This window comes from Bubalus kerabau, chromosome 3, assembly GCF_029407905.1.
Source record: "Bubalus kerabau isolate K-KA32 ecotype Philippines breed swamp buffalo chromosome 3, PCC_UOA_SB_1v2, whole genome shotgun sequence".
NCBI lineage: Eukaryota > Metazoa > Chordata > Mammalia > Artiodactyla > Bovidae > Bubalus > Bubalus kerabau.
The window spans coordinates 150587222-150614568 of NC_073626.1; the positions used below are offsets into that span (position 1 = coordinate 150587222).

At 38.8% G+C, this 27347-nt stretch overlaps 1 protein-coding gene across 14 annotated transcripts in view; it reads left to right on the forward strand.

The window, feature by feature from the left end:
• The window catches only part of PIKFYVE (phosphoinositide kinase, FYVE-type zinc finger containing), an 82197-nt gene that overhangs the window by 38138 nt on the left and 16712 nt on the right, over window positions 1-27347 (forward strand). For 11 of the 14 annotated variants that reach the window (XM_055573305.1, XM_055573303.1, XM_055573302.1 and 8 more), the window contains 17 exons: window positions 276-456; window positions 1174-1248; window positions 4220-4327; window positions 9113-9253; window positions 9938-10064; window positions 10291-11450; window positions 13059-13159; window positions 14316-14387; window positions 15268-15439; window positions 17682-17860; window positions 19664-19777; window positions 20236-20344; window positions 20447-20601; window positions 21743-21833; window positions 24471-24531; window positions 26084-26221; window positions 27038-27158. In XM_055573305.1, the coding sequence (XP_055429280.1) occupies window positions 276-456; window positions 1174-1248; window positions 4220-4327; window positions 9113-9253; window positions 9938-10064; window positions 10291-11450; window positions 13059-13159; window positions 14316-14387; window positions 15268-15439; window positions 17682-17860; window positions 19664-19777; window positions 20236-20344; window positions 20447-20601; window positions 21743-21833; window positions 24471-24531; window positions 26084-26221; window positions 27038-27158 (3105 nt within the window). Of the gene's footprint in view, window positions 1-275; window positions 457-1173; window positions 1249-4219; window positions 4328-5907; window positions 6683-6728; window positions 9066-9112; window positions 9254-9937; window positions 10068-10290; window positions 11451-13058; window positions 13160-14315; window positions 14388-15267; window positions 15440-17681; window positions 17861-19663; window positions 19778-20235; window positions 20345-20446; window positions 20602-21742; window positions 21834-24470; window positions 24532-26083; window positions 26222-27037; window positions 27159-27347 lie in introns of those variants that run through there. The other 3 variants (XM_055573313.1, XM_055573314.1, XM_055573315.1) reach the window with 3 other exon arrangements.

The window sequence follows — 27347 nt, forward strand, 5'->3', positions numbered from 1 at the left end:
GTACAACATCATGAGTCAGCTACAAGTATGCATATATCTCTTCCCTCTTGAACGTCCCTTAAATGGGTTATCTTAATTGAAGATATTCACAGATTTTCTTTATATGCAAAAGCATTAAGGTGCAGATATGCTGAAAGAATAAAATTACCAAGAAGATCTTACCTGTAAGCCATTAAGTCATGTGCTGATTTCTTTGTAGACTGTGTTGCATCTTCAGAGCTGTTGTCTCTGGCAGTATTAACTGTGCAAATGTCTTTCCTGTAACATTTTTGTAGTTCAGCTAATCATAACCACATGATGGCGCTGCTCCAACAGTTGCTCCATAGTGAGTCACTGTCAACGTCTTGGAGGGACATCATCGTATCCCTGGTCTGCCAGGTTGTTCAGACAGTCCGACCTGACGTCAAGAACCGGGATGATGACATGGATATCCGCCAGTTTGTCCACATCAAAAAAGTGAGCTCTGCCAATGTTTTCCTCCTGTTTGGCGTTCATGAGATGGGCCCACTAGTAATTTGTCTCTTAATGGTAATCTGAAAGGGTCGTTACCAGGAAGGATGCTCGGTGAGGAGAGGGAAGTTTTTCTGTCCTATTTTGTAGCAGTGCACTTTACAGGTCATAAAAGCCACTCTTAGGAAGTGAGAGATGAGTGGGGGTGGGGCTAAGTTGGGCTTGCAATGAGTAGGAAACCCGAACTTTCCTACTTCTTCTTCTTGATGTGTCATCTATAAGAAGGCCTCTTTTCACACACGGCTGTTACTGTTCTGAGGAAAAGCAGGGGCTAATTGTTTTATTTAGAGAGTAGTCATGGCTGTTACTGTTCTGAGGAAAAGCAGTGGGTAAATTGTTTTTTATTTAGAGAGTAGTGGAGTTTTGCCTATATTTTTTGCCTATGGTGTTTAACTTAATAGTGGTTTTAATTGACATCTGGCATTAATTTGTTTGGTCAAATGGGTATTTTAGAGTACCAGATAGTATGTTAGAGAGTTGATGATTGTAGGAAGGCACCATTAATTATTGGTTGAAAGGAAGAAATGCATCCTAGAACTTTTTGTTCTTATTTGGTTACATAATAGTGAAAATAAAAAGTGGAAATAAATACTTATAGAATTCATTTGACTGCATTCTAAAGATGTATATGGAATTGTATTGTTTTCTTAATTGTTTCATTAGATCCCAGGTGGAAAGAAGTTTGATTCTGTGGTTGTCAATGGATTTGTTTGCACCAAGAATATTGCACATAAAAAGGTAATGTGATTCAGTTCAACGTTGAAGTTCAGCAAACTATGACTGTGTGCCCTCACCATGGAGGAAAAGGAGATTGGACAGGGAGGAGTGACTAGCAGTAAAATTTGGGGGTTCAGGGAAGAGTCTCCCAGAGCTGATGATGACAGGGACTTGGACAGTGAGAACTCATCAGACAGAAGAAGGCTTCTCAGTCAACAGGCTGAGAGGACGCTGGTGTCATTTCTCCCTTGACCCTGCCACATCTCAGGGATAAAAGATTTTCTAACAGACCAGAATTCTTCCAGAGGCCTACCATTTTAAAACTGTTCTTCCTCATAGGGCTGAACACAGAATTACGACTGGAATTCTGTATCTTTCTCTGTACCTTCAGCCGTGAGGCCTCTTTCTAGCACCAGCACAGAGAGAAGGGTAAATAACCCCTTGTACTAAGGAAAGTCTGAGATCCTAAGGAGCCAGATAGGAACTGGCAGGAAATGAGGCTGGAGGAAGCAGATGAGGGCTTTGTCTCTCACTTTATTCTGAAGGCTGCTGGTTAGCAAATGTAATGTGTATCAGGACCTTATTAAAAGTGTAGATTCCTAAGCTCAAACCTTAGAAATTCTCATTTAGTAGTTTTAGGGGAGTGAGAATGGGGGGGTGGGTAGAGGAAGGGTGGGACTACTTTTTAATTAAATGAAATTTTATTTTAATGAAGTATAGTTAATTAATAGTGTTGTGTTTCTGGTATACAGCAAAGTGATTCAGTTATAGGTATATGCATATATACATATTCTTTTTCATTTTTTCCATTAAGTTTATTACAAGATATTGAATATAGTTCCCTGTGCAGTACTGTAGGATCTTATTGTTTATCTGTTTTATACACAGTGGCTGCCATTTCCAAACTCCTAATTTATCTCTGCCCCCCACACTGCACTTTCCTCTGTGGTAACCATAAGTTTGTTTTCTATGCCTGTGAATCTGTTTCTGTTTTAAAGAAGCTCATTTTTATCATATTTTAGATCCCACATATAAGTGAAATCATATGATACTTGTCTTTGACTTGCTTAGCATGATAATCTCTAGGTCCATCCTTATTGCTATAAATGTCATGATTTCATTCTTTTTATGGCGGAGTAGTATTTCTGTTGGCACCCCACTCCAGTACTCATGCCTGGAAAATCCCATGGACGGAGGAGCCTGGTAGGCTGCAGTCCATGGGGTCGCTAAGAGTCGGACACGACTGAGCGACTTCACTTTCACTTTTCACTTTCATGCATTGGAGAAGGAAATGGCAACCCACTCCAGTGTTCTTGCCTGGAGAATCCCAGGGATGGGGGAGCCTGGTGGGCTGCCGTCTATGGGGTCGCACAGAGTCGGACACGACTGAAGTGACTTAGCAGCAGCAGCAGCAGCAGTATTCCTGTGTGTGTGTGTGTGTGTGTGTGTGTATTTACTACATCTTTATCCATTCATCTGTGGATGGACATTTAGATGGCTTCTGTGTCTTGCCTATTGTAAATAGTGCTTCTGTGAGCATTGGGGTGTGTGTATTTTTTCAAATTGGAGTTTCTCTCTGGATGTCTGCCCAGGAGTGCAATTGCAGGATGATACGGTAGCTCTGTTTTTATTTTTTTAAGGAAACTCCGTACTGCTTTCCATAGTGGCTGCGCCAATTTGCATTTGGGTGGGACTTTTTAATGGAGTCACTCTGGGTGTTTCCAGTGTTGTTTATTTGTTTACTGGTTCTCACTTTTAGAGAAACCGATGATCTGTAAGAGTGTTCTCAAACCTTGCTGTGCTTCAGAATCACTAAGAGAATGTGTTAAAAATAGAGACACCTGGCCTCATCTCTGGTACTACTGGTTTGGTTACAGTGAGAGCTCAGGCAAATTTCAAGCTTGAGCAACTGAATCGATAAACTACAGTCTGTTTTGACTCTTATCTAAGCTGAGAATAATAATATATTTTTTATAAGGTATTAAACGTCCTGAAAAGTATTAGTGACCATAGATAAATAAAATTATGTTTGAATTTGATATTATTTCATAGCAATGATCTGAAGTCCATATTTCTACATAGAGTCTTATTAAAACAGCACTGTACCCATCAAAGTAGTACTTTAAGTCAGATTAAATGATGTTTGTTGAATTCAGAGGTAGGTATGTTGTGCTCATCTCCAGAATTAAAAACGGTTATGTGGGTGTGGTGGTCACATATGCGTGAATGACTGTCTGGCCCAATGACCATGTTTAGAGAGAGTCTTTAATTTGTAGTTACTAAAAAAGCCCTGTGAATGTAGTTTCCCAGCTGATGAATCACTGTTTTCAGGCGCATTTACTAGTTTGAACCTAATAAGTTTGGTCAGATGGAAACTTCTGTTGCAGGATGCAGGCTCCTCTGCCTGTGGCTTTAGTTGTGTGGTGAGGGTATATTGTTTGAGTCTCTGCTTCTGGATGTGCTTTAAGATTTTCTGTTGTTAACTTCTTGTTTCCCAGTTTGGCTTGCGAGTTTAAGCCTGTTGGAAATTTATTCCATCAAAAATATGTTCAGCAGATGTTTTAATTCCTTTCTCCCTCCTCTACTTTTCTTGAATCTTAGAAAAGTTAAATTCTGCTTTTAGAATTGCTGATCTCTGGGAGTTTATCAAGTAGCCTATTTTTTAAGTCCCTCTTCCTCCTATCGAGGGTGTGATATCTTTTCTTGAAAACATTAGAGATTTAAAAAAAGATAGTTAAGAGTATAGAAAATTGGGTAAAATAGCATTAGTGAAAAAGAAGCCAGTTTTTAAAGAACTTTGCATGGCTTTAATTATTTGTTTTGAAAAAAAAAAAAGAATGGCACAAAATAAATGAGAGTATTTTAATCTGAATATAATGAGAGAATCTATTTAAGAGGAATTATGACCAGTATGAACTTAGAGTTGTGATTAAAGGAGGTCTATAAATTGCAAACTTTCAAAGTTTTAGCAAACTGTTCATTTATATTTTAGATGAATTCTTCTATTAAAAACCCCAAAATTCTTCTGCTGAAGTGTTCCATTGAATATCTCTACAGAGAAGAAACCAAATTTACTTGCATTGATCCTATTGTGCTTCAGGTAAGAACTCCTTACTGAAACCATAATCTGGAGGAATGTTTGTATACTGAGATACTTGCCATCTCTTATACTTTCTTGCAGCTGGTTAAATTTGATAGGCAAACTTCATTGCTCTTGTTTCATTAAAAAATGTATTATAGAAGACATTCTTCTGTATCATACTTTAGAAGCTTACCAAAGCCTTTGTCACTGTTTTTAGTTGCAAAGTGTTAATGGCAACATGTGACTTTTGGGGAATAGTTGAAAAAAAGGTGAAAATCCAAATCCTGTTTTTTCTTCCCACTGGGGTCATGAACTTACTTTAAGGATTTGTCTAACTTAATCAGGTTCCCAGCGGTAACACCTGTTTTTTAGTACAGACCGTTCTACTGCATGTTTCTAGAACACCAAGTGTCTTACATACAGTTAGTAAAAGGGAGTGATGTCAGATGGAAGTTGTGTCCATTTCTGTGTGGTTTTTCTTAAGTGAGGACCCAGAATAGCTTTAGTAGGATTATAGCCCTCAGCTGGAAGGAAGAACAGCCTCGGCTCAGTTCCTATACAGCCCTTTAGCTCCATTTTAAGAGATTAGAAATGAGCTCCTGCTGAAAGAGCCCTCTACCCAGGGAGACCCAGCCCCTGGTCCTGGATGGCTTTTGGGCACTCATTGCTTGGAGCTCCATTTCCAGTTGTACTGTCGCAGGTGATTTTGTACATTTAAAATTTCCCTTGAGGCCACCTCCAGCTAGGCTGAGCTGCTTGGCTGGGCTGTCCAAGTTCTCTGTCAAAGTACCACTTATTATTTTTATTAGTGCTCTTGATATGAAGTTGCATAGGTTGTCTGCCCCAACTTCTTTTCTCCCATAAATGCTATTAATTAATTTGCAGTTGTTCAGAATGGGAGGTTTTCAGAAATGTGTTTTTCCTATTATAGCAGAAACACTTAATATTCGGTTCCAGAAACATTTAGGAAAAGCATTACTTGGAAATTCATGAGCACATTTTTGCAAGTGATAGGAGTAGTCACTTTTTAGAAAAAAATTAATTTATCTGGCTGTGCTGGGTCTTGCTTGCTGCATGGACTTTTCTGTAGTTGTGGTGAGTGGGGGTGACTCTCTAGGTATGGTGCACAGGCTTCTCATTGTGGCAGCTTCTCTTGTCATGGAGCACGGACTCTAGGTTGCGTAGCTTTAGTAATTGCAGCTCTTGGGCTCTGTAGCACAGCCTCAGTAGTTGTGGCGTACAGGCTTAGTTGCTTCAAGGCATGTGGGATCTTCCCGGATCCGGGATCGAACTCATGTCTCTTGCATTGGTAGGCGGATTCTATACCACTGAGCCACCAGGGAAACTTTTGTTCTCAATGCATAGACACAGAAAAAACTTAACTGTGGTCCACTGAGCCACCAGGGAAACTTTTGTTCTCAATTCATAGACACAGAAAAAACTTAACTGTGGTGAAAGGCACCATGCTCTGTTGCTTAATGAACTCTGTTAACTGGGACTGTTTCCTGTTCAGAATTCAGCTAGGTATCAGTAAAAATGAGGGGTTTCAACCAGATTTATGCCATTCCTTCTAGCTCTGATTTACTATGACTTTTCAGTGAGAACTGAAATGAGGAATCAGAAGAAACACAGTTATGGTTTGTGGAAAACAGAGTTACTTTGATGCTGGGAATTTTCGTGATCTCACCGGTGTCAGTGGAAGACTTACAGACTTAGATCATAACCACATGGTTTGCAAGATGCATCCTGATTGCAGAGATGTTAAAATGTGTAAAATTGTATTTAGTTACCAAAAAGTTGTCCTTATATTTATCCACTGTAACACCCCTTTTATGACCAGGTTAATAGACTGAAGTCTTCATGTTGGACACATATGCTCTGGGCAAATGTATATTAATAAACATGATTTAATTAATATAACTTGTTAATTGTAACTTGTATAATTATATTAAGATGATGCTGTTAAAGTGCTTCACTCAATATGCTGATAAATTTGGATAACTCAGCAGTGGCCACAGGACTAGAGAAGGTCAGTTTCATTCTAATCCCAAAGAAGGGCAATGCCAAAGAACATTCAAACTACCGCACAATTGGATGTCTGAGTAAATCCATAATCTGAAAAGAAGCTTTAAGATAGAAGAAGATGTTTAATGCCAGGCTGGATGAAGCACAAGCTGGAATCAAGATTGCAGGGAGAAATATCAATAACTTCAGATATGCAGATGGCACCACTCTTAGGATAGAAAGCAAAGAGGAACTAAAGAGCCTTTTGATGAAAGTGAAACAGGAGAGTGAAAAAGCTGGCTTAAAACTCAACATTCAAAGAGCTAAGATCATGGCATCCAGTCCTGTCAGTTTATGACAAATAGATGGGGAAACAGTGGAACAGTGACAAACAGTGACTTTATTTTTGCTCCAGGATTACTGCAGACAGTGACTACAGCCATGAAATTAAGATGCTTGCTCCAGACCTAGACAGCATATTAAAAAGCAGAGACCTCACTATGCCGACAAAGGTCCATATACTCGAAGCTGTGGTTTTTCCAGTAGTCATGTACTGATGTGAAAGTTGGACCATAAAGAAGGCTGAGCACTGAAGAACTGATGCTTTTCAACTGTGGTGTTGGAGAAGACTCTTGAGAGTCCCTTGGACAGCAAGGAAATCAAACCGGTCAATCCTCAAGGAAATCAGTCCTGAATATTCATTGGAAAGACTGATGCTGAAGCTGAAACTCCAATACTTTGGCCACCTCATGCGAAGAATTGACTCATTTGAAAATACCCTGATGCTGGGAAAGATTGAAGGCGGGAGGAGAAGGGGACGTCAGAGGATGAGATGGTTGGATGGCATCACTGACTCAGTGGATGTGAGTTTGAGAAAACTTTGGGAGATAGTGAAGGATAGGGAAGCCTGGCGTGTTGCAGTTCACGGGGTCTCAAAAAGTCGATTGAGCAACTGAATAACAGCAACAAAGCATCTTGGTCATCAGTGCTTCAGAGCATAGTTTGTTATATCTTTAAGTCCTGACCTATTCAGGTTTTTAGTTTGAATTGACAGAAAATGTCAGTTGATTTAACACCTCCCCCCGCCCTTTGCTTGGAGTGGGGGAACTCATCGTGGCATGACCAGTCAAAGAGGAAGCTGAAAGGTAGCTAGTACAAAAGGAGAATGAGAAAAAAAGGGCAAGGATAAAATTAGGCTGGGCATCATACTGTCTTTACAGGGTCTGCCCCAGAGGTCTGTTGTTCTACCCCTGCTCCATTCTGTCTTCCTGGCCTGCCTCCTGATACTCGTTCCTTGCTGAGCCTGGTCCAAGCTCCAATTTTAGCAAGATGTTTCATGTACAATCATAATAGTTGACTGGAGCTGTAACTGTGAGGAAATGTGTTTGCTATCCCTATATTGGAGGCCAGAAACTTAAAATTAATTTTAGTTCTTCTTTATTGAAGCTGCACAAATAAAATAATCTAAGATGTCATTAAATTGCAATTTAATAAGCAGAGTAGGAAATTAACACATTTCAGGGAAAAAAATTTCATTTTGTTGGGACTTTCCTGGTGGTCCAGTGCACTGTTGAGAATCCGCCTGCCAATGCGGGTCTGGAAGATTACACATGCTGCAGAGCAGCTCAGCTCGTTGGCCACAGCTACTGAGCCTGCACTCTAGAGCCCATGTAACACAACTGCCGAAGCCCGCGCGCCCTAGAGCCTTTTGCTGTGCAACAAGACAAACCACTGCAATGAGAAGCCCCATGGACTGCAACTAGAGTAGCACCCGCAACTACAGAAAGCCCTTGTGCAGCAACCAAAAATAAGTAAATAAAAATTAAGAAAATTTTAAAATGGGAAAAAAAAAATTCTTTTTGTTAATGGAGAATTTGAGAATGTCCAGTTTCTATCAGTAAGACAGAGAAAGGTGAAAAGAAATACAACAGGGCAAGTTCATTGCAGGGAATAGGCTCATCCATTGCTGGCGGCTCTGACCATGAATACAGAATTGACTCAGAAAACACTGGGCATTTGGAGCAGAAGTGACAGTTGTGTCCCCACCTTCCATTGTCTCCTGAGTCCAGAGATTTTATAAAGCAATTAACTAATTATATTTTTTAAACTCTTAGTTGTTATTTACAACATTCATTTGCTTTGAGAGTAAGCCTTTGTCATGAAATTGTATTAAACATCGTTTTAATTTGTAACTACCACTGTTCTAAGTAGAATATTATCTGTTGGGAGATAGAAATTAGGAAGTAGTTGAAATAGTGTCTGTTAGTTATTTATTCAAATACCTTGAAAGAAGAGATATTCTGGTTAGTTTCAGAATGTAAAAGGGGAAATCCATAATTATATTAAAAATACTTAGTTGCTTTCATTTGGGAAGCTGTGAGAATTTTTTGATTTTTTAAGCTTCAAGAGCTAGCTAATTGGATTCTTGGCTTTTATTACAAGTTATTAAGAACTCAAAGTCCTTCAAAGAAAAATTAGTGAGTTGGAGAATAAAGTTTCTCCTGAAACTTTCTAGCATAGTCAGCAGTTTAGAATGATAAACAGTATTCTTGGTTGTGTTTGAATTAATTTGCTTACACAGTGGTAAGTGATATTTAGCCAATTTTTACCTGAGATTGAGGACCTGAAAAATGAGTTAACACGTCAGTACAATGTTTACTTAGTAGGAAACTTTTATTAGTAGTGGTTTGTGGATGAAGAAAACTTACTTTGATGTTACTAGTCACACTGCCCTAGTATTTTTACATATCTAGATCTTGATTTGTACCACATACAATGTTTTTTATTTATCTTACTTAGGAAAGGGAATTCCTAAAGAATTATGTTCAGCGAATAGTTGATGTTCGACCCACACTGGTTCTGGTTGAGAAAACGGTATCTCGAATTGCACAGGATATGTTGCTGGAACACGGCATTACTTTGGTCATTAATGTAAAATCAGTGAGTGTTCTTATTTTTCTATTATTTATAAAAATGACAGCTTGTAAGTTTATATGCATGTGTGGTAGATATACAGTGTTCTTTGATTGTTTATTTCTTAGCTGTACTATATATATTGAAAGCACAGGCACGGCAGCGCTTTCCTTATTTAACACTGGAGGATCTCAGGCTCGAAGAAAGTATAATTAATGTAGCACTCATACATAATGAGTTATGTAACACTCATTATAAGTGTCTACCAAACCATAGGTGTAGTTGACATTAGTTATTAAGTAGTCTTTGTGGAGGCGTCATTTTGTTTGGGAAATCATACAAAGCAGAAAATTTTCTCTCTCTTGAAAAATTACCTCCTTTAGTATAGAGGTCAGTTGTGGAAATTCCCCACCCACCACCCCTGAATCAGTGTCTTGTGCCAGTGAATAATGCTTAAATGTCTTGATGTTATTAATGTGAGTATGGTTTATTTTAGTAAGCACATATTGATTGCTAAGTGTAGACTTATCTAGAATCAGTAAAAGTCATATAATTACTAAAATCAAGGAAATTCATCTTGAAAGAAAATAGGGCATTTTCTATTTTTTTTGGTGAGGGCATTTTCAAATGTTTCTATTATTTTTCCATATAAAATGTACTAAAATTTTATTCTTCTTTAATTTTGTAATATGATGTTGTTCTGTGTTCTAGCAAGTTTTAGAACGAGTTAGCCGCATGACCCAAGGTGATTTGGTGATGTCAATGGACCAGCTGCTTACCAAACCCCACCTGGGCACCTGTCACAAATTTTACATGCAGATGTTTCAGTTGCCTAATGGTGAGTGACCTTTAGTGTAGATTTACCTGAAAGGGGGGACCTGAGGAAATGAAGAAATCATCAGAACGACGATGTTGATATATTAATAGTAGGAAATGGCTATTAGCATACAAATAGTCCTACTTAAGAGTTTTTGTCTGGTAGACGTTAAGATAATGAACTAATTCTGTCTGGACTTCTGGATTGCCACCTAAACCTTTTTAACCTTGTGTTTGTTTATTTGTAGAACAAACCAAGACACTGATGTTTTTTGAAGGCTGTCCACAGCACCTGGGCTGTACAATCAAGCTTAGAGGAGGCTCTGATTATGAGCTGGCTCGAGTTAAGGAGATCTTAATATTTATGATCTGTGTAGCTTATCATTCTCAACTAGAAATCTCCTTTCTTATGGATGAATTTGCTATGCCTCCTACATTAACGCAAAACCCTTCCTTCCATTCTCTGATTGAGGGACAGGAGGATGAAGGGGCTTCACAGGAGCCATTCAGCGGAAGTCCCCTCCCCCGGGAGCCTGACTTCCCCCCAGACTTTCTGCCTTCTGATGATGGCAGTTTGCTAGAATCAAGGATTCTGTTTGAGAAGGGTGACCAGGAAAATAAGAGTGTGCCACAGGATGTTGCCTCTTTGAAGCCTCAAGAGCATGCCCCAGCAGCTTGCCCGGTGGGTGCCCCCTGCGCTCTCTTTCCATCAGTACCAGAGTCATTGCTTCCGCTCCATGTGGATGACCAACAGGATGCCATAGGCAGTGAGCAGCCAGAGGCTTTGCAGCAAAAAGAGGAGCTTCCGGATCCCGCAAGCCAGATGAGAGCCTTTAGAGACCCTCTGCAGGATGACACCGGCCTGTATGTTACCGAGGAAGTTACCTCTTCTGAAGATAAACGGAAGACTGATTCTTTGACCTTTAAGCAAGAGTTGAAAGATGTGATCCTCTGTATCTCACCAGTCATCACATTCCGGGAGCCCTTCCTTTTAACTGACAAGGGCATGAGATGCTCTACCCGAGATTATTTTGCAGAGCAGGTTTACTGGTCTCCTCTCCTCAATAAGGAGTTCAAGGAAATGGAGAGCAGGCGGAAGAAACAGATGCTTAGGGATCTCTCTGGCCTTCAGGGCATGAATGGAAGTGTTCAGGCCAAGTCCATTCAAGTCCTGCCCTCACATGAGCTCGTGAGCACCAGAATTGCTGAGCACCTGGGGGACAGCCAGAGCTTGGGGAGAATGCTAGCCGATTATCGGGCCAGAGGAGGAAGAATCCAGCAAAAAAACTCAGACCCTTTTGCTTACTCAAAGGAGGCATCAAGTACCTCAAGTGGCAAATCAGGAAGCAGAACTGAAGGTGATGAAGAAAAAGGGTTGATTACAAGTGATGCAGTGTGGTCAACAAAGGTGAGCAAGACCACTGTTGTGTTTGTGTACATTTAAGATGGGTGGAAAATCTCTGCTATGGCAAGGTAAAAAAGTCAAATGTGACAGCTTGCATGCAGATTTATTAAATATTTCATCTGTGCTTTTTTTTTTTTTTTGGTCTCTTTTGTCTTACATGTTGCTTTAAAATGTAAGAAATAGGAGTGTAATGTGATGAAACTAGATTTGAAGGTTTCAGGCTAAGCTCATAGCAAACTCTGAAGAACTGTGAGGTAGGGGGCAGTGTGGAGCTGCTTAAAATTTCTGACATGATGACTTGGGTGTAATGTGATGTGTCTTTGATCCTTTTAATGGTAGCCAGCGGGAGAGTAGAGTTGGAAGCTTATTATAGGAAATGGATGTGTTTTTTTTCCTTAGTATAGGAAATTATAGGTGATAAAACTCATGAACAGATCATCTTTTGAGGAGAAAATATAGTTGTTTAATAAAACAAATAGATGTTCACTTTCACAAGTCTGCTGCTGCTGCTGCTAAGTCGCTTCAGTCGTGTCTGACTCTGTGCGACCCCATAGACGAGTCTAGAAAGGATTAAATAATGATAGTATATTGTTTTTAATACATAAAACTGGAAAAAAGGAATGTGATAAGAGCCATGGTTAATGAAGTATGGAAAAATGCTTACAATAAACTTAATATAAATATATGTTTTATACATTTATGTAAACTTATTAAAAGTGATTTGGGGGTCTTTTAAATTTACATGAGCACATACATATTTTTGATTCATGATTTCTATCTTTTATAACTCATTCCTTGTACATTATCTACAAAACACAGATAAGTAAGCATTTTGTGTAAGGATGCTTACATTTTATTGTAATGTACGTACAAGGATATTTACTGAAGCGGTTATTTCTAACTGTTTGCTGTTAAAAGGATGAGTTGGATCTCATTGAATGACCCAGAGAGAGCCCATGACATATTTTCTTGTGTTAAAAAGCAGATTGTGTTTTAATATATGTAGCATCATCCCATTTTTATAAAAAAACAGAATCACCTATGTATACTTCTGTGGGTGTTTTCATGTTTATATATGTATGAGCTAGCGCAAATACATGATTTTTAACCACACAGTCAAATTTATCAGTTTAGGAGGTGGGGCAGCTTCAGAGGAGGAGAGGCTTTATGTACTTTGGGGACTTTTGCATCTTCCTCTGAGCTCTTTAAATTTTTACAGAGACAGATGTTACCTTTGTAATGATCAAAAGCAGGTATAAAATACAAATTTAGAATTTAGATTTCTGGGTATCTCAGGTTGAGATTATATCCAGCTATCAATTCAGACTGTTTCATATTTAAATAACTACTCCCAAAATAATTTAATGTAGTTTTGTAAAAATAAAGAGTAAGAAAACAAGTTTAGACATGCTTGCATTTTTAAACCTTTTGGATTGTTTTAACTTAAAAATTAACTGCTCTTCTTCCTTATATTTAATTCCCTGTAGTTTTCAGTCTTCACTGGAACCCCTGTAGTGCTGATAGAGGCTTTACAAACCTAGTGGAGTGTGTTGGATGTTGGAGGCAGGCGTTGGAGTTGGAGTGCTCACCCGGATGTTCCTTCCCTTCCAGGTGGACTGTCTGAACCCTGTCAACCACCAGAGGCTGTGTGTGCTCTTCAGCAGCTCTTCTGCCCAGTCCAGCAATGCTCCCAGTGCCTGTGTCAGTCCTTGGTAGGACTCCTTCCCTCCCTTGCATGTTGCACTTAAGAACAGAATTCCAGCAACTGTGAAAAAAATTCAGCCATTAGGCTGTGTAGGTACACGGCAAGCTGCTGGTCATATGTAAATTGATGGAACTTTTAACTTGTAAATTAAATTAAGAAATTTGGATTTGTTCATGGGTAGAAGTAAATAAAAGTATGTTAAGAGTGAAGAGGGATGCAAGAACAGTTTGTAATTATAAAAAAGTTAAAGTTGTTACATAAAAGCTAGTTTTAAGCACTTTGATAACATGCACAAATCAGGCAGGTTTTCTTTGGGCATTGTTTTCATAAAAGTCAGTTTTTTGCCTTAAGTTTTATTCTAAAACTTAATTCCAAGTAGATTGATATAAACAATTTTTATAATGTTATAATTTATTTCCAATGATAGTCACAAAGTCTAGTTATACAGTTTACCTCTGGTCTTAAGTACTATAGAACATAACTGCTTGTTTTTGGAGTACTTGCCACAAAAAAAATGTCTTCCATATTTTAATTTTGGACACCAGAAACACTCATTTCTACCAATGAGATCAGGGAGTCTTCTACATTGCTCGACAGGCTGACTTGGGTTTGGTTGAGCCCATGGGAATTTTCTCTGGGAATTTAGGTCTAGGTTTGAATAAGATGTCAGTTTCAAAAGGGTATGTGTAGCTGAACTCTCTTATTTAGGTATAAAGTTGGATATAAATTTAGGAACTGGATCTCCTGGAAGAATATGAGCTGCTGCTCTTTGTGCTTAGTAATGGTGTAGACTGGAGAGCAGAGACAGGAGTCCCATTTTATATTGATGGAGTTTAAAGCTTTGTAAAGGAAACTTGTACTTCTTCCCAATGCAAATCAGACTTACCCATTTAATGTTATTGTTTATGTATCTTGATTAAATAGTTTCATAAGATACTAATGGACTGGGAATGGATATGATGCTGTAATATGGTAGTCCAAACCTATTATATCAGATAAAGTAAAACCTGTTCTGTAACAACAAAAGAATATTACCTGTTTTGTTGGTAATAATACTGTATTATAAGTACATCTAACAGATATCAATTTGGGGTCTGATGAAAATGTCTTTGCTGGGTTTTAATTCTCATGATATGTTTCTAAGAAATGATCTTTTCTTTTAGGATTGTAACAATGGAATTTTATGGAAAAAATGATCTTACATTAGGAATATTTTTAGAGAGATACTGTTTCCGGTAAGAACCAGTTTTCTCCTTATGTTCTATTTATGCTTTTTTTGATGCACAGAATTTCAACCTAAGTTGGAGCACTATTGTTTGACCTTCCTGTTCCTGCCTTATATCAGGGCTTACTGTACAGAGAAGTAATCTGTTTTATATTCAACCCAGGAAGTCTTCTCCAGTTCATTTTTCAGATCTATGCCCATCTAATTGCCTTGCAGTCCTGCAGATTTTTTTTTAGGATGTCTGTTTTTACAGTGATTCAAATGAAAGACAAGAGAAACTAAGGGCCTCAGTTTAAATCTTAGTGCCTTCGCTTGCCACTTACATGACAAAGAGCAAGTGACTTAATCTTTGTGTGTGCATGCTCAGTCGTGTCCAACTCCTTGCGACTCCATGAACTGTAGCCTCCCAGACTCCTCTGTCCATGGAATTTTTCAGGCAAGAATCCTGGAGGGGGTTGCTGTTTCCTTCTCTAGGGGATCTTCCCAACCGAGGGGTCTAATCCGCATCTCTTGCGTCTCCTGCATTGGTAGGCAGGTTCTTTAGCACTAGCATCACCTGGGTTAATCTTTACCAGCCCCCTTTATAGTTTTTAACAAACTCCACAAACATCAAGAGTTTTAATAAGTAAAATGAGATGATGTTTTAGAAATGCTTGGCAAATGGAAGGTGCTTAACAAGTGGAATGTATCACTGTGATGTGGTTGAAAGCAGGGTGTTCAGCTCTGCAGGCTCGTAGCAGGACAAGTGGTACCCTGATCAGATCATCCACCATCATCCTTACGCTGGAGAGGATGCTGCACTTTATCGTATGCAGTCCTGATTAGCCAGCATTCACTATACGTGGCTCCTCGGTTTCATGGTTAATGTGAGGACTTTATTTTTGTCAAAGGCCTTCCTATCAGTGCCCTAGCATGTTCTGTGATACCCCCATGGTGCACCACATTCGACGCTTTGTCCATGGCCAAGGCTGTGTGCAGATAATCCTGAAGGAGCTGGATTCTCCAGTACCTGGATATCAGCATACAATTCTCACCTACTCCTGGTGCAGAATCTGCAAACAGGTAAGTGTACCCTGTTGCTGTACTATTTTGTGTAGTATCATTTCTTTCTGTAGTTCTTTCTTTGTTGGGGAGGGTGGCCTCTGTTATTTTGGATTTGATATTTGTCTTTGGGCTCTTATTTATTTTACCTGCTGTATGTTCCCTTTAATGTTTATTTCCTGAAGGTTCCATTTTAGGATTTATCAGTTATTATATAAAATATAGGTACCATGTCCAGTAAAATATATGGAGACTTTATCTTGACCGTTCTTGATGATGTTTGTTTATTCATCAGTAAACACTTATTTAGCTCCGCGTAGGTACCAGGTACTGTGCTAGGCCTTAGGAATGAAGAAAGAACAAGTTGTTGGCTCCTGTCATCTCAGGGAGGAAACAGTCTTATAACACAATAATTATAGTATGCTAGAATGCTTGTGTAAGTTAGTCTAGGTCAACATTTCTGTCTTAAGAGATGCAGATGAGGCCATGTTTAATTGATCTCTGCTGTTTCTCATATTTATTCTTGGGGACAAAACTATATATTTTATTTCCTCTCTGTGCTTTTCTATCTCTGGAGGAAATACTTGGTGCTAGTATTTTGTTTTTAATACACACTTTTTATTCAAATTGTTTGTAATGTGTATGTGCCGAATTTAACTTCATTGTTATATTAATTGGCTTATTTTGGAGTGTGTTTGGAATCACATACAGGAATTACAGACAAAATAATAGTGCAGCCTATTTCAGTATTAGTGGTTGAGGAGGGCAAAGTCAAAGATAGTTAGTCTTCAGTAGAAACATACATCTGTGAAATCATGTCTTGCAATAATTGGTCTTTATATGCTTGTTCTTCTAGGCCTTTAGTCATTGTTAGTCAGCTGGAAATATTTTGTTGTAGAATGTGTGAACTTTTGTAGATTGTCTAGTGAAATAAGTAACTTAAATTTGATCTTTATATCTTGTATGCTTGGTATATACGTATGATTGCAAAACAAAACTTCAGCCTTTGGGGTTATGCTAGAAAGGAAAAGGTAAACAGTTTTTGTTGCACAGAAGTGAAAAATTTTATGTGTCAAAAAAAAGTTACAACATATAAGACCCAATATTAATATACTTACTATTAAACTTCTGTAAGCCGTAATAGAAATAATAGGCAAAGGGCATGAGAAAGCAATTTAATACAAATGGCCAGTAGACATGTGCAAATACATGTTACTCATTAGTAATAATAAAAGATGAATAAATAAGTGAAGTATGTTTTTATTTATTTTTTAAATAAGTCACATTTCCAAGATATATAATTCCTGAGATCAGTAAGAAAGTAGGGAAATGGATACTCTCAGATACTGGTGGCAGTTGTGTCTCCAAATAGGTGTACTGGTTTATACAGTATAGCAGAAAGTATCAAAGACCAGATAAATGTTCATGCCCTTCTTTGACCTACCAATTTCCACTTTTATTAATTTATTGCAAGGAAATCGTTATGGATACTTAAAAGTGTGTTTTATATACCCACATTGAAAAGTTCATCAAAATAATGAAAAGCTTGAAATGTTTTAAATGCCCACCAATAGGGATTGGTTAAACATGTCCGTCGGAGAAGGCAATGGCACCCCACTCCAGTACTTTTGCCTGGAAAATCCCATGGACGGAGAAGCCTGGTAGGCTGCAGTCCATGGGGTCGCGAAGAGTTGGACACGACTGAGCGACTTCACTTTCACTTTTCACTTTCATGCATTGGAGAAGGAAATGGCAACCCACTCCAGTGTTCTTGCCTGGAGAATCCCAGGGACGGGGGAGCCTGGTGGGCTTCCGTCTATGGGGTCGCACAGAGTCGGACATGACTGAAGCGACTTAGCAGCAGCAGCAGCAAACATGTCCGTATAATAGGATATTCTGCAGCTGTTAAAAATCAAGCTGCATAAGAATATTCAATGTGGGAAAATATGATATATTACTAATAATCAAGGTTATGAAGCTATAAGAAAGAGTTTTTATTTATAAACATCCTGGCTAAGGATATATGCTTTCATGTCTGGAAAGAAAGCAAACATACTAGCATATTGATGGTGGTGGTAGGGTTACTGATGACACAGTTTCCGTAGCCATCCCTCACCCCACCCACCTCTAAATATTTTTTTGTTTTTCTAGTTTTCTGCAGTCAGAATATTCTAGGTTTGTACTAAAGAAGAAAATACATTTTTTTTTTTAAAGAGATTCTCAGTATGTGATTAGATAACAAACAATTTATGCTGAATTTCAGGTAACACCAGTTGTCGCTCTTTCCAATGAGTCTTGGTCCATGTCATTTGCAAAATACCTGGAACTTAGGTTTTATGGGCACCAGTATACCCGCAGAGCCAATGCTGAGCCATGTGGTCACTCCATCCACCATGATTATCACCAGTATTTCTCCTATAACCAGATGGTGGCATCTTTCAGGTAAGAAGTCTGAGCATCCTTGTCACAGACACATACTCCCTGGAAGGCTTTGTAGCATTTCCACTGTTACTAGATTGAACTCACTTTTGGTGTATGTTGTTCCCCACCCATCAGCCTTGCAAATGTAGGGCCATACTCTGTGAAGAGCTTTCAGTGCTATTATTTATTTAATCCTTTAAGAAATGTGTTACTATTACCCTCACTTAGAGACCTTATAGCTACAAATAGAGCTAGCAAGTGATGGAGTCATGATATAAACTGGTAGATTTGCTATGGTAGGTGTGACTCTTAACCATTGCTTTTACATCTGAGAGCCTGTCAGAATTTTTGCTAAGACTACTTAGCATAAGGATAATTGGATAGAACTGGATAGAGCTGATATCACTAGTTCAAAGAATGGTTTTAAATGATTGAGAAAGCCTTCAGAATATATCCAGAATCTAGGGACTTCCCTGGTGGTCCAGGGGTTAAGAATCTGCCTGCCAACACAGGGGACATGAGTTTGATCTCTGGTCCAGGAAGATCTCATGCTGTGGAGCACCTAAGCCCGTGGGCCACAACTGCTGGGCCTGCCCCCTAGAGCCTGTGCTCTGCAACAAGGAAGCTACTGCAGTGAGAAGCCCACGCACAGCAGCAAAGACCCAGCATAGCCATATATATCCAGAATCTGAACATATCTCACCACCTTCAGCACTCCCCTTCTGAGCTGAATCTCTGTCGTCCTTCCCTAGGTTATTTCAATAGCCTCAACCAGCTTCCCTTTAGCTTCGCCCTGCAGCACAGCAGTCAGAGTGGTCCTATTGTATGAAAATCAGCTTAGGCCACCCTTGTGCTCTGGAGCCTCCAGCAGTGTCTGTTTCACCCTGAGTGAAAGCCAGAGTTCATTTATGGGTCTATAAGCCCCTCATACTCAGGCATCTTACCCCTCCTCCTCTCCCCTTGCTCGCCGTGTTTCAGCCTCGCTGGCCTCCGGGCTGGGCCTCAGTTATGCCAGGTAACCTCCTTCCTGGGAGCCTCTCATTGCTCTTCCATCTCTGTGCTGCCTGCTTCTAGACATTTGCTTATTTTTCCTTATTTTTTCAGATCTTTGTTCAGATTTCACCTGCCCTGACTCCCTCTCACCCCTAGCACTCCTTGCTTCTTTTTCGCCCTTTATTTTGCCCTGTAGCACCTACTCTCTGGCATAAGGTATGTTTTAAGTATTTATTTTTATTTATTGCCCAAGTCTTGTTGTTCCTGAATCATGAGAGCAGGAATTTTGGCCCTTGCTCAGCACCTAAAACAGCATCTGACACATAATAAGTCCTCAGAAAATATTTGTAATTGAACCTATTTCCTTTTTCAAGCAAGAGCTATTAACCATGAACCTAGGGCCTAGGTTGGATATAGTGTTTACTAGACAACATGAACTTCAAGTGGAAAGGAAACTCATGAAGAATCCTTGGGAGCTGAGAAGGTAGTGAATACCTGTGTCCAAGCTAATTGTGGGAAGGAGTTCCTCTCTCTTCATGGAGGTTTCTATCCCAGTCATTTGTTTTTAAAGCACACGAGGGTGGCCTCAGGCGATAAATGATGATAGCACAATGCAGGGGAAAAACAACACAGAACAAAATCTTTTTAAAACTGGGAAGGATATTGGTAATGATTGAAAGTGGTCTTCAGTATTTTTGGTTTGAAAATGCCATTTTATAGAAACTTTAAGATCTCTTATGCCCATAAGACTTAGTTGGCTGTCATGATACACTTCTACTCAAAATATTAAAATATTTTTCACTTTTCTACTATTGTATTTTCTCCTCTCAGTTATTCTCCCATTCGGCTTCTTGAAGTGTGTGTTCCACTTCCCAAAATATTCATTAAACGTCAAGTCCCATTAAAAGTGTCCCTTCTTCAGGATCTAAAGGACTTCTTTCAAAAGTAAGTTTCATTTTCTTTGATCATCTGTTTTTGTTTAGTACTGCCTGAAATCTGAACTACTTTAAATATCTTGTTTGTTCATTCAGCTTTCTTTGAAAACAGAAATAACCTATTTTCCTAATTGTATTTTGTATATGTCTGATGTAAAAAGGGGAAAATGTAGACAATACACCAAAGTATTAAAAAAGAAATCAGACCCTCCCAAGCATAACAACTGTTAAATTTTGATGTACATCCTTTCAGGTCTTTTTTGTTCTTCAAAATTATATGTGATTCTTAATTAGATAAGATATTAGTAAAGTTCTGTGTATATCTTTTTTCTACTTTTTTAAAAAATTTATTTTAATTGGAGGCTAATTACTTTACAATATTGTAGTGGTTTTGCCCATCTTTTTTCTACTTGTGTGAGATTAGACAGTTTTATTCTAACTTTTCTAAAGTGTTTAATGTTTGTTAAGAGTTTCACAGGTATATCTTGCTGTGGATGAAAGACTCGCGTCTTTGAAAACTGATACATTTAGCAAATCAAGAGAGGAAAAAATGGAAGATATCTTTGCACAAAAAGAGGTAATTCATTTTTCTGACAGAAACCCAGAAGTTAGTTGTGAACTTGTTAGAAGTTCCTTTTGGGTGCGTCTCAGATTGCTGGAGTGGTTTTTGTTCCCCTAGATGGAAGAAAGCGAGTTCAAGAGCTGGACTGAGAAGATGCAGGCGCGGCTCCTGTCTTCCTCCATGGAGACCCCCCAGCAACTGCAGTCAGTCTTCGAGTCCCTCATCGCCAAGAAACAAAACCTCTGTGAGGTGCTGCAAGCTTGGAATAACAGGTGTGACTCTGCAGTCAGATGTTTCTTTCATATTATTGCAAAATGTGTTCTGCCATGATGTTTTTGATTTAAATATCCTTGTTAGTTGTGGATGTTGCCTTTTACTCTCAAGTTTAGGAGGTTTTATTTTTATCACTCCTACCACCCTCCACTTCTTTCATCCTTTAAAGTGCAGTTTGCAAAGATACAAAAAAAAAAAGATGAAAATAGCCTTTGTTGCTGTTTCTAATATAGTATGTGTGCTGCTACTGCTACTGCTAAGTCACTTCAGTCGTGTCCGACTCTGTGTGACCCCATAGACAGTAGCCACCAGGCTCCCACGTCCCTGGGATTCTCCAGGCAAGAACACTGGAGTGGGTTGCCATTTCCTTCTCCAATGCACGAAAGTGAAAAGTGAAAGGGAAGTCACTCAGTCATGTCCAACTCTAGCAACCCCATGGACTGCAGCCCACCAGGCTTCTCCGTCCATGGGATTTTCCAGGCAAGAGTACTGGAGTGGGGTGCCATTGCCTTCTCCAGTATGTGTGCTGACTGAATCTAATTTATCTGTAATAGTAAACCATGGAATAATTATTGGGTGTTAGGCCATGAGTTTCAACTGATTGTTTTGTGTATGTTATACCTGTATTTAAATATTTATTTGGGGAAATGTTTCCTTTTAATGCATATTGAAAAGTTCACTTGGATTAGTATGGCATTTATTTATTGAGCACTTGGATGATGCTAGGCACTAAGTAAGGCACCAGATGGACATGCACTCTTTTATTTGATTTTGAGTCCCACATGTGTATATACTGCTTTCATTTTACAGAGGAAACTGTGGCTCTACGAGACTAAGGGATTTGCCCAAGTTATATAGCTGTTGATTTTCAGAGCTGGGCTTTGGGCCTTGGTCTGTTGGTGTCTCATTATAACTTGCTGTTCTTTTCTAACCATAATCATATCAATAACAACTGATCAGTTGATTAGAAATAAAACTTACTGTTAGTTATTACAGCTGTAAAATCTATTGCATTTGAAATAGGAAAATTAATTTTTGTGGTTTCAAAGCTACAAGGAGAATATGTGTATGCATTATTCAGGATATTGGAAAGAAAACCATGTTCTTCTTTTCACTTTTCATTTTTTTCTTTAATTGTAGGCTGCAAGACCTTTTCCAACAAGAAAAGGGTAGGAAGCGGCCTTCAGTTCCTCCAAGTCCTGGAAGACTGAGACAAGGTGAAGAAAGCAAGGTAATGTTGTTTGTCTTGGGGCCTTCATTGTGATAAATAGAATTAATTTCTCTTATACCACTTAGAAGTGGTAGTTTAATACATACTTTATTGATAATGTTAGCGTTTTTAATTTTGAAGCAGTCAGGTTTCTTGGTATGACCTGGATTAATTTTTTTTATCTTTACCTGAAATAAAATACATTATAATTCATTTATATGAAATACTTATCAAAAGCTGCTGTCTACTGGCATCATTGAGGATAGCATCACAGAGGCAATAGGTGCTGTAAAGGAGAAGGTGTGGATGTACTGGGTGTATGCTGCTGCTGCTGCTAAGTCGCTTCAGTCATGTCCGACTCTGTGCGACCCCATAGACGGCAGCCCACCAGGCTCCCCCCGTCCCTGGGATTCTCCAGGCAAGAACACTGGAGTGGGTTGCCATTTCCTTCTCCAATGCACGAAAGTGAAAAGTGAAAGGGAAGTCCCTCAGTCGTGTCCGACTCTTAGCGACCCAATGGACTGCATAACAGAGTCCTATTTTACTATGAGTTTTGGGTGTTCTTTGTGCTTAAGTGGGAAGTTTTTCTTAAGAGGCCACACCAGGTTAGTTCTATATGTTGATTTAATTAACCTTTCCTAACTGTATTAGTTTTCTCTTGCTGTATAACACCTTACCCCAAACTTAGTGACCTAAAACATAAATCTGTTATCTCACAGTGTGTCAGGACTCTGGCAGAGTATATGGCTGGGTTCTTTGCTTGATCTCACGGCTGAGATGAAGGTTTGGATGGGGTGATTATTTGAGGCTCTTTTCCCAGGCTCATCTAGGTTGTTGGCAGAGTTCAATTCTAGTGGTTATAGGACTGAGGTCCCCCTTTCGTTGCTGACATTTGACTAGAGGCAAGTCTCAACTCCTCGAGGCTTCCTGATTCCTTGCAGGTGGTCCATTTCATCTTCAGAGCCTACAGCAGTGGACTGAATCCTTCTCATGCTTTATATCTCTTGAGTTCTTCTGTGTCTAACCTCTGGACACAGATTTAAAGGATGCGTGATTAGGTCAGGCCCACCTGCTTAATTTCCCTAGTTTAAGGCTAACTGATTTGTGATCTTACATACATGGTAGAATCCCTTCACCACAGTATCTGGATTCATGTTTGATTGAAGGTGTGTGTGCTATGTGTGTGTGTCTCAGGGTGCGCAGTTCTTTGGTATCATCACCAAATTCTGCCACTGTGCTAACCATGAACAGATGAATTAATGTCAGTGTATTTTAAGGACTTAATATTCTGATACCATGAGGGCTTTTGAGAGAATGTTTCTTTTTGTACAAGTGTATAGTACTTATAGCAGAGTATTTTCATGGAATGATGGGTCCAAGTGCCTTAGATCTTTGTATTATTTAGGAACACTGTGTCACTGAATTCTCCTTTTTGTCTCATAAATAACTGTGTAGGAATCACTTTTCCTTAAAGTTTGAGTGGGAGTAAGAATTATGAAGATGATTTATTAGTATTTTCAAGTAGTCTGGGACTGTTAATGGCTCTCACACACTGCTAGAGGCCTTTCTGTTTGCCTTCTGATGAAACTGCAAAGCTAGTGCTGTAAGACATGGAATTGAAAATATAAAATCAGTTAATAGATGATTTTCTTTTTGAAAGATTGAAAGTTGATTTGAAAATCTGTAGCACTGCCTTTGTGTTTATATTCATTCATTTGATAAAGACTTATTGAGTGCTTTTAGACACTGTTCTGAGTGCAGGGCTCTCAGCGTTCACAAACGTGAACACGAAAGTTCACATTTGTGGATGAAGGCCGTAGTTACTGTTCCCATGGAACGTTTGTTTATGAGACTGACAATAAACAGATGAACCAATAAACATTTAAAAAACAAGTGGAAACAAAGCTGTGAGGAAAAAATTAACGAGAAATGGAGAGTAATGCCAAGGGAGTTGGTGATGATGAGTTATTTTATATAGGATGACCAGGGCGGTCGCTGCTAGGGTGAGCAAATCAAAGGACATTGTAAGTAGCAGTGTAAGAAATGACTTTTAATGACATTATACACAGGGCTGACAGTCATTTAAATATATATTTTATCAATGGATTATGGGACTTGAGAAAATCCAATGGATAATAAAAGGTTGCTGGGCTTAATGGATAATCATAAGTAGTTCCTGGATATTTTAATGGGTCTGTGAGCTACTGTGTAGAACAGAATTCTCAAAATGTAGTTCAAGGACCTTGGAGGTCCTAGACCCTTTCAAGGGCTCTGAGAGATTTCCCTTTTTCAACTGCATAACTGTGTGAGGCTAGATTATCTTTATAAGTTCAGTCATAATAATATAGCTCAACAGATTAAATGCAGAAGTAGAGAGGAATTTAACTGTCTTCTATTAAAAGAAGACTTTAATGTCTTCTAGACATTGAAATATTTGTAAAAGCATAAAACAATGTCACTCTTTTACCAATTAAAAAAAAATCTGTTTTTAATTAAAATGTATTGTTTATAGTAATATGTAATGGGTTTATTATTATTTTTAAATGAATCAATATCAATAATTCTTAAGAGGTCGAAAGCATAAGATTTACTTTGTTAAAATTTTTTTTAGTGTGATTTTAACATTTCCTTAAGAACATAATATTTCCTTCTCTACAGATAAGTGCAGTGGATGCATCTCCACGGAATGCTTCTCCAGGACTTCCAAATGGAGAAAAAGGTTGGTCCTTGAGTCTGGTGATCACCTGCCATTGAATTTAAAGACGTTTCTTAGTCTAGAAGTTGTTTAAACACTAAATTTTGAGAATTTTTTCTGATGCAGTCGGTCAGAGACATTTTTTTCCTTGCTGTAAAACGTTTGTAAGCAGTCTCAGTTTAAGATTATTATAAAATGCATTGCCTAAGTTAGGATAGAGAAATAGAGATCAATAGTGAAGTGAGTGAAAGTTGCTCAGTCGTGTCTGACTCTTTGCAGCCCCATGGACTAGACAGTCCATGGAATTCTCCAGGCCAGAATATTGGAGTGGGTAGCCTTTCCATTCTCCAGGGCTTGCTCAACCCAGGAATCAAACCCAGGTCTCCCTCATTGCAGGCGGATTCTTTACCAGCTAAGCCACTAGGAAAGCCCAAGAATACTGGAGTGGGTAGCCTATCCATTCTCCAGTGGATCTTCCCAACCCAGGAATTGAACTGGGGTGTCCTGCATTGCAGGCAGATTCTTTACCAGCTGAGCTACCAGGAAAGCCAGATGATCAATAGAGAAGGCTGCTTTTTAGGGGAAGAACAGAAAGATGAAACTGAATTTCTCTCTTAATTGTGTTACAGTTAAGTCCCTGGTTTCGTAGGAAAAAAAATCAGACAAAGCTTAGTTGATATTATTGTATTGCTAAAATCTTTTCTTGACTTAAGCCTGTTTTTCATCAATATTTCATTGAATAACTTGGTGCCACTCTAGGGAATTGGAAGGAAAATTTATTTAGACTATCTTGGTAGAATAGAAACTCAACTTGGAATTCTTGGCATTTTTCTATTATAATTAAGTGAATTTCCCCCTTGAGAATAAACGTGATTTTTTTCCCCTCAGTAGTGTCATAATTTCATTCCTTATTAAATTGAATGAGCAAAATATTTAAGTAGGCATTGTGAAGTGAAAGTCACTCAGTCGTGTCTGACTCTTTGTGACCCCATGGGCTGAAATAAAAACTTCATGGAATTCTCCAGGCCAGAAGACTGGAGTATGTAGCCATTTCCTTCTCCAGGGGATCTTCCCAACCCAGGGATTGAACCCAGGTCGCCTGCATTGCAGGCAGATTCTTTACCAGCTGAGCCATCAAGGAAGCCCAAGAATACTAGAGTGTGTAGCCTATCTCTTCTCCAGCGAATCTTCCCAACCCAGGAATCAAACTGGGGTCTCCTGCATTGTAGGCAGATTCTTTACCAGCTGAGCTACTAGGGAAGCCCAGGCATTATGGTCTGGTGCAAAGAATATTGGGGTGGTACTAGACTTGGTTGCCAGTCATCCTGCTGTCACTAATCATCCTGCTGTCACTAAGATCTGATTGTGGTCGTCATATAACCTGTCTGGATTTTTGTGTCCATTTCTAAAATTTCTGAAATTCATTTGTGAAATGACCTATGTAACTTTATTTAAGAAGCTAAAATTCTTTGGTTTATGAAGTAGAAAAAGGTTTTGGCCTATTGAAAATATTGTTATTAGGTAGAAATGGACATAATGTTTTAAAGTGACTCATTTGCATGGTGTTTTTCTTTAGAGGACCGCTTCTTAGCCACCCTCTCCAGTCAGAGCTCCACCAGTTCCCCCCATCTCCAGCTGCCTACTTCTCCTGAAGGCGTGCCTGAGCAGGCCATGGGAGGGCCCCCAGAACTCGATACTGCCAGCAGTTCTGAAGGTACAGGTCAAGTCACTATTTCTGTACTTCATCCAGTAAAGACGAACACTCTTGAGTGCTGGGGCACAATGCTTTCTTATCCCTTGGGATTTAAAATTTGTACCGTTGAAAGTGCTCTTTTAGATGTAGCTTTTTACCATATCCCTTCTTCAGTTGCACTGCTTGACATGTGACTGTCTCAGTAACAAAATGCTATTCAGCTTTATCTACTTTCTGGGGATATTATTAATATTTTCTTAAGTCTCATAAAGCACACGATTGTTCCCTTATAAGAAAGAAAGAAAATTTCAACCATTTCTCCAATGACAAACATTTGTTTTGCCAATAATAGATGTATGCCTTTTCCCTCTCTTGCCTTGCTTTCTGTTTAAGCACCAACTACTTAATTATAGTGTAAACTTGAAACATAACTTTTAAATTGCAATTAGGCTCAAATATAATAGCCACAGTGCTCATAACTGAGTTGAAGTGGCAACAGGAACAGCTGGGACTGAGTTCATGCATGCTTGGCCAGTAATTTCACCACGACTGCTGCCTGGCCCCTTGAGTGTAAGAGGCTGTTGATTGCAGGATGATCTCAACTTCAAACATGTTGAAATGTAAAAAAAATAAGCCCCTTGGGGGCCAGAGCTGTGTACGCTTCATGGTTGCTTCCTGTTAGATAGTCATTATTCCTAGATCAAAAATTTTACACCATAATTGGTAATTACGGTGTGCCCATGTCTGTGTTCCAAAAAGGAAAAGAAATATAGTTGACACTTTATACTTTTACTCTTCCTGAATATTAATGTATAAGTAGAATATTTTTCATTCTAGATGTATTTGATGGACATTTGCTGGGATCTACAGACAGCCAGGTGAAGGAAAAATCAACCATGAAAGCCATCTTTGCAAATTTGCTTCCAGGAAATAGCTATAACCCTATTCCATTTCCTTTGTAAGTATTATATAAGCCAGTGGCTGTTGGGTGGTTTTATTTTCACTTCATTTTAAAGATTTCTCTATGGATATACTCTCCATTAACTTTATATACGTATTTCTCAATCCAAAATTATCCTCCATTACCATAAAAGAGATGTCTTTTTGTATAATGTACTTTGTGGAACATGTAGTCTTTATATATTAA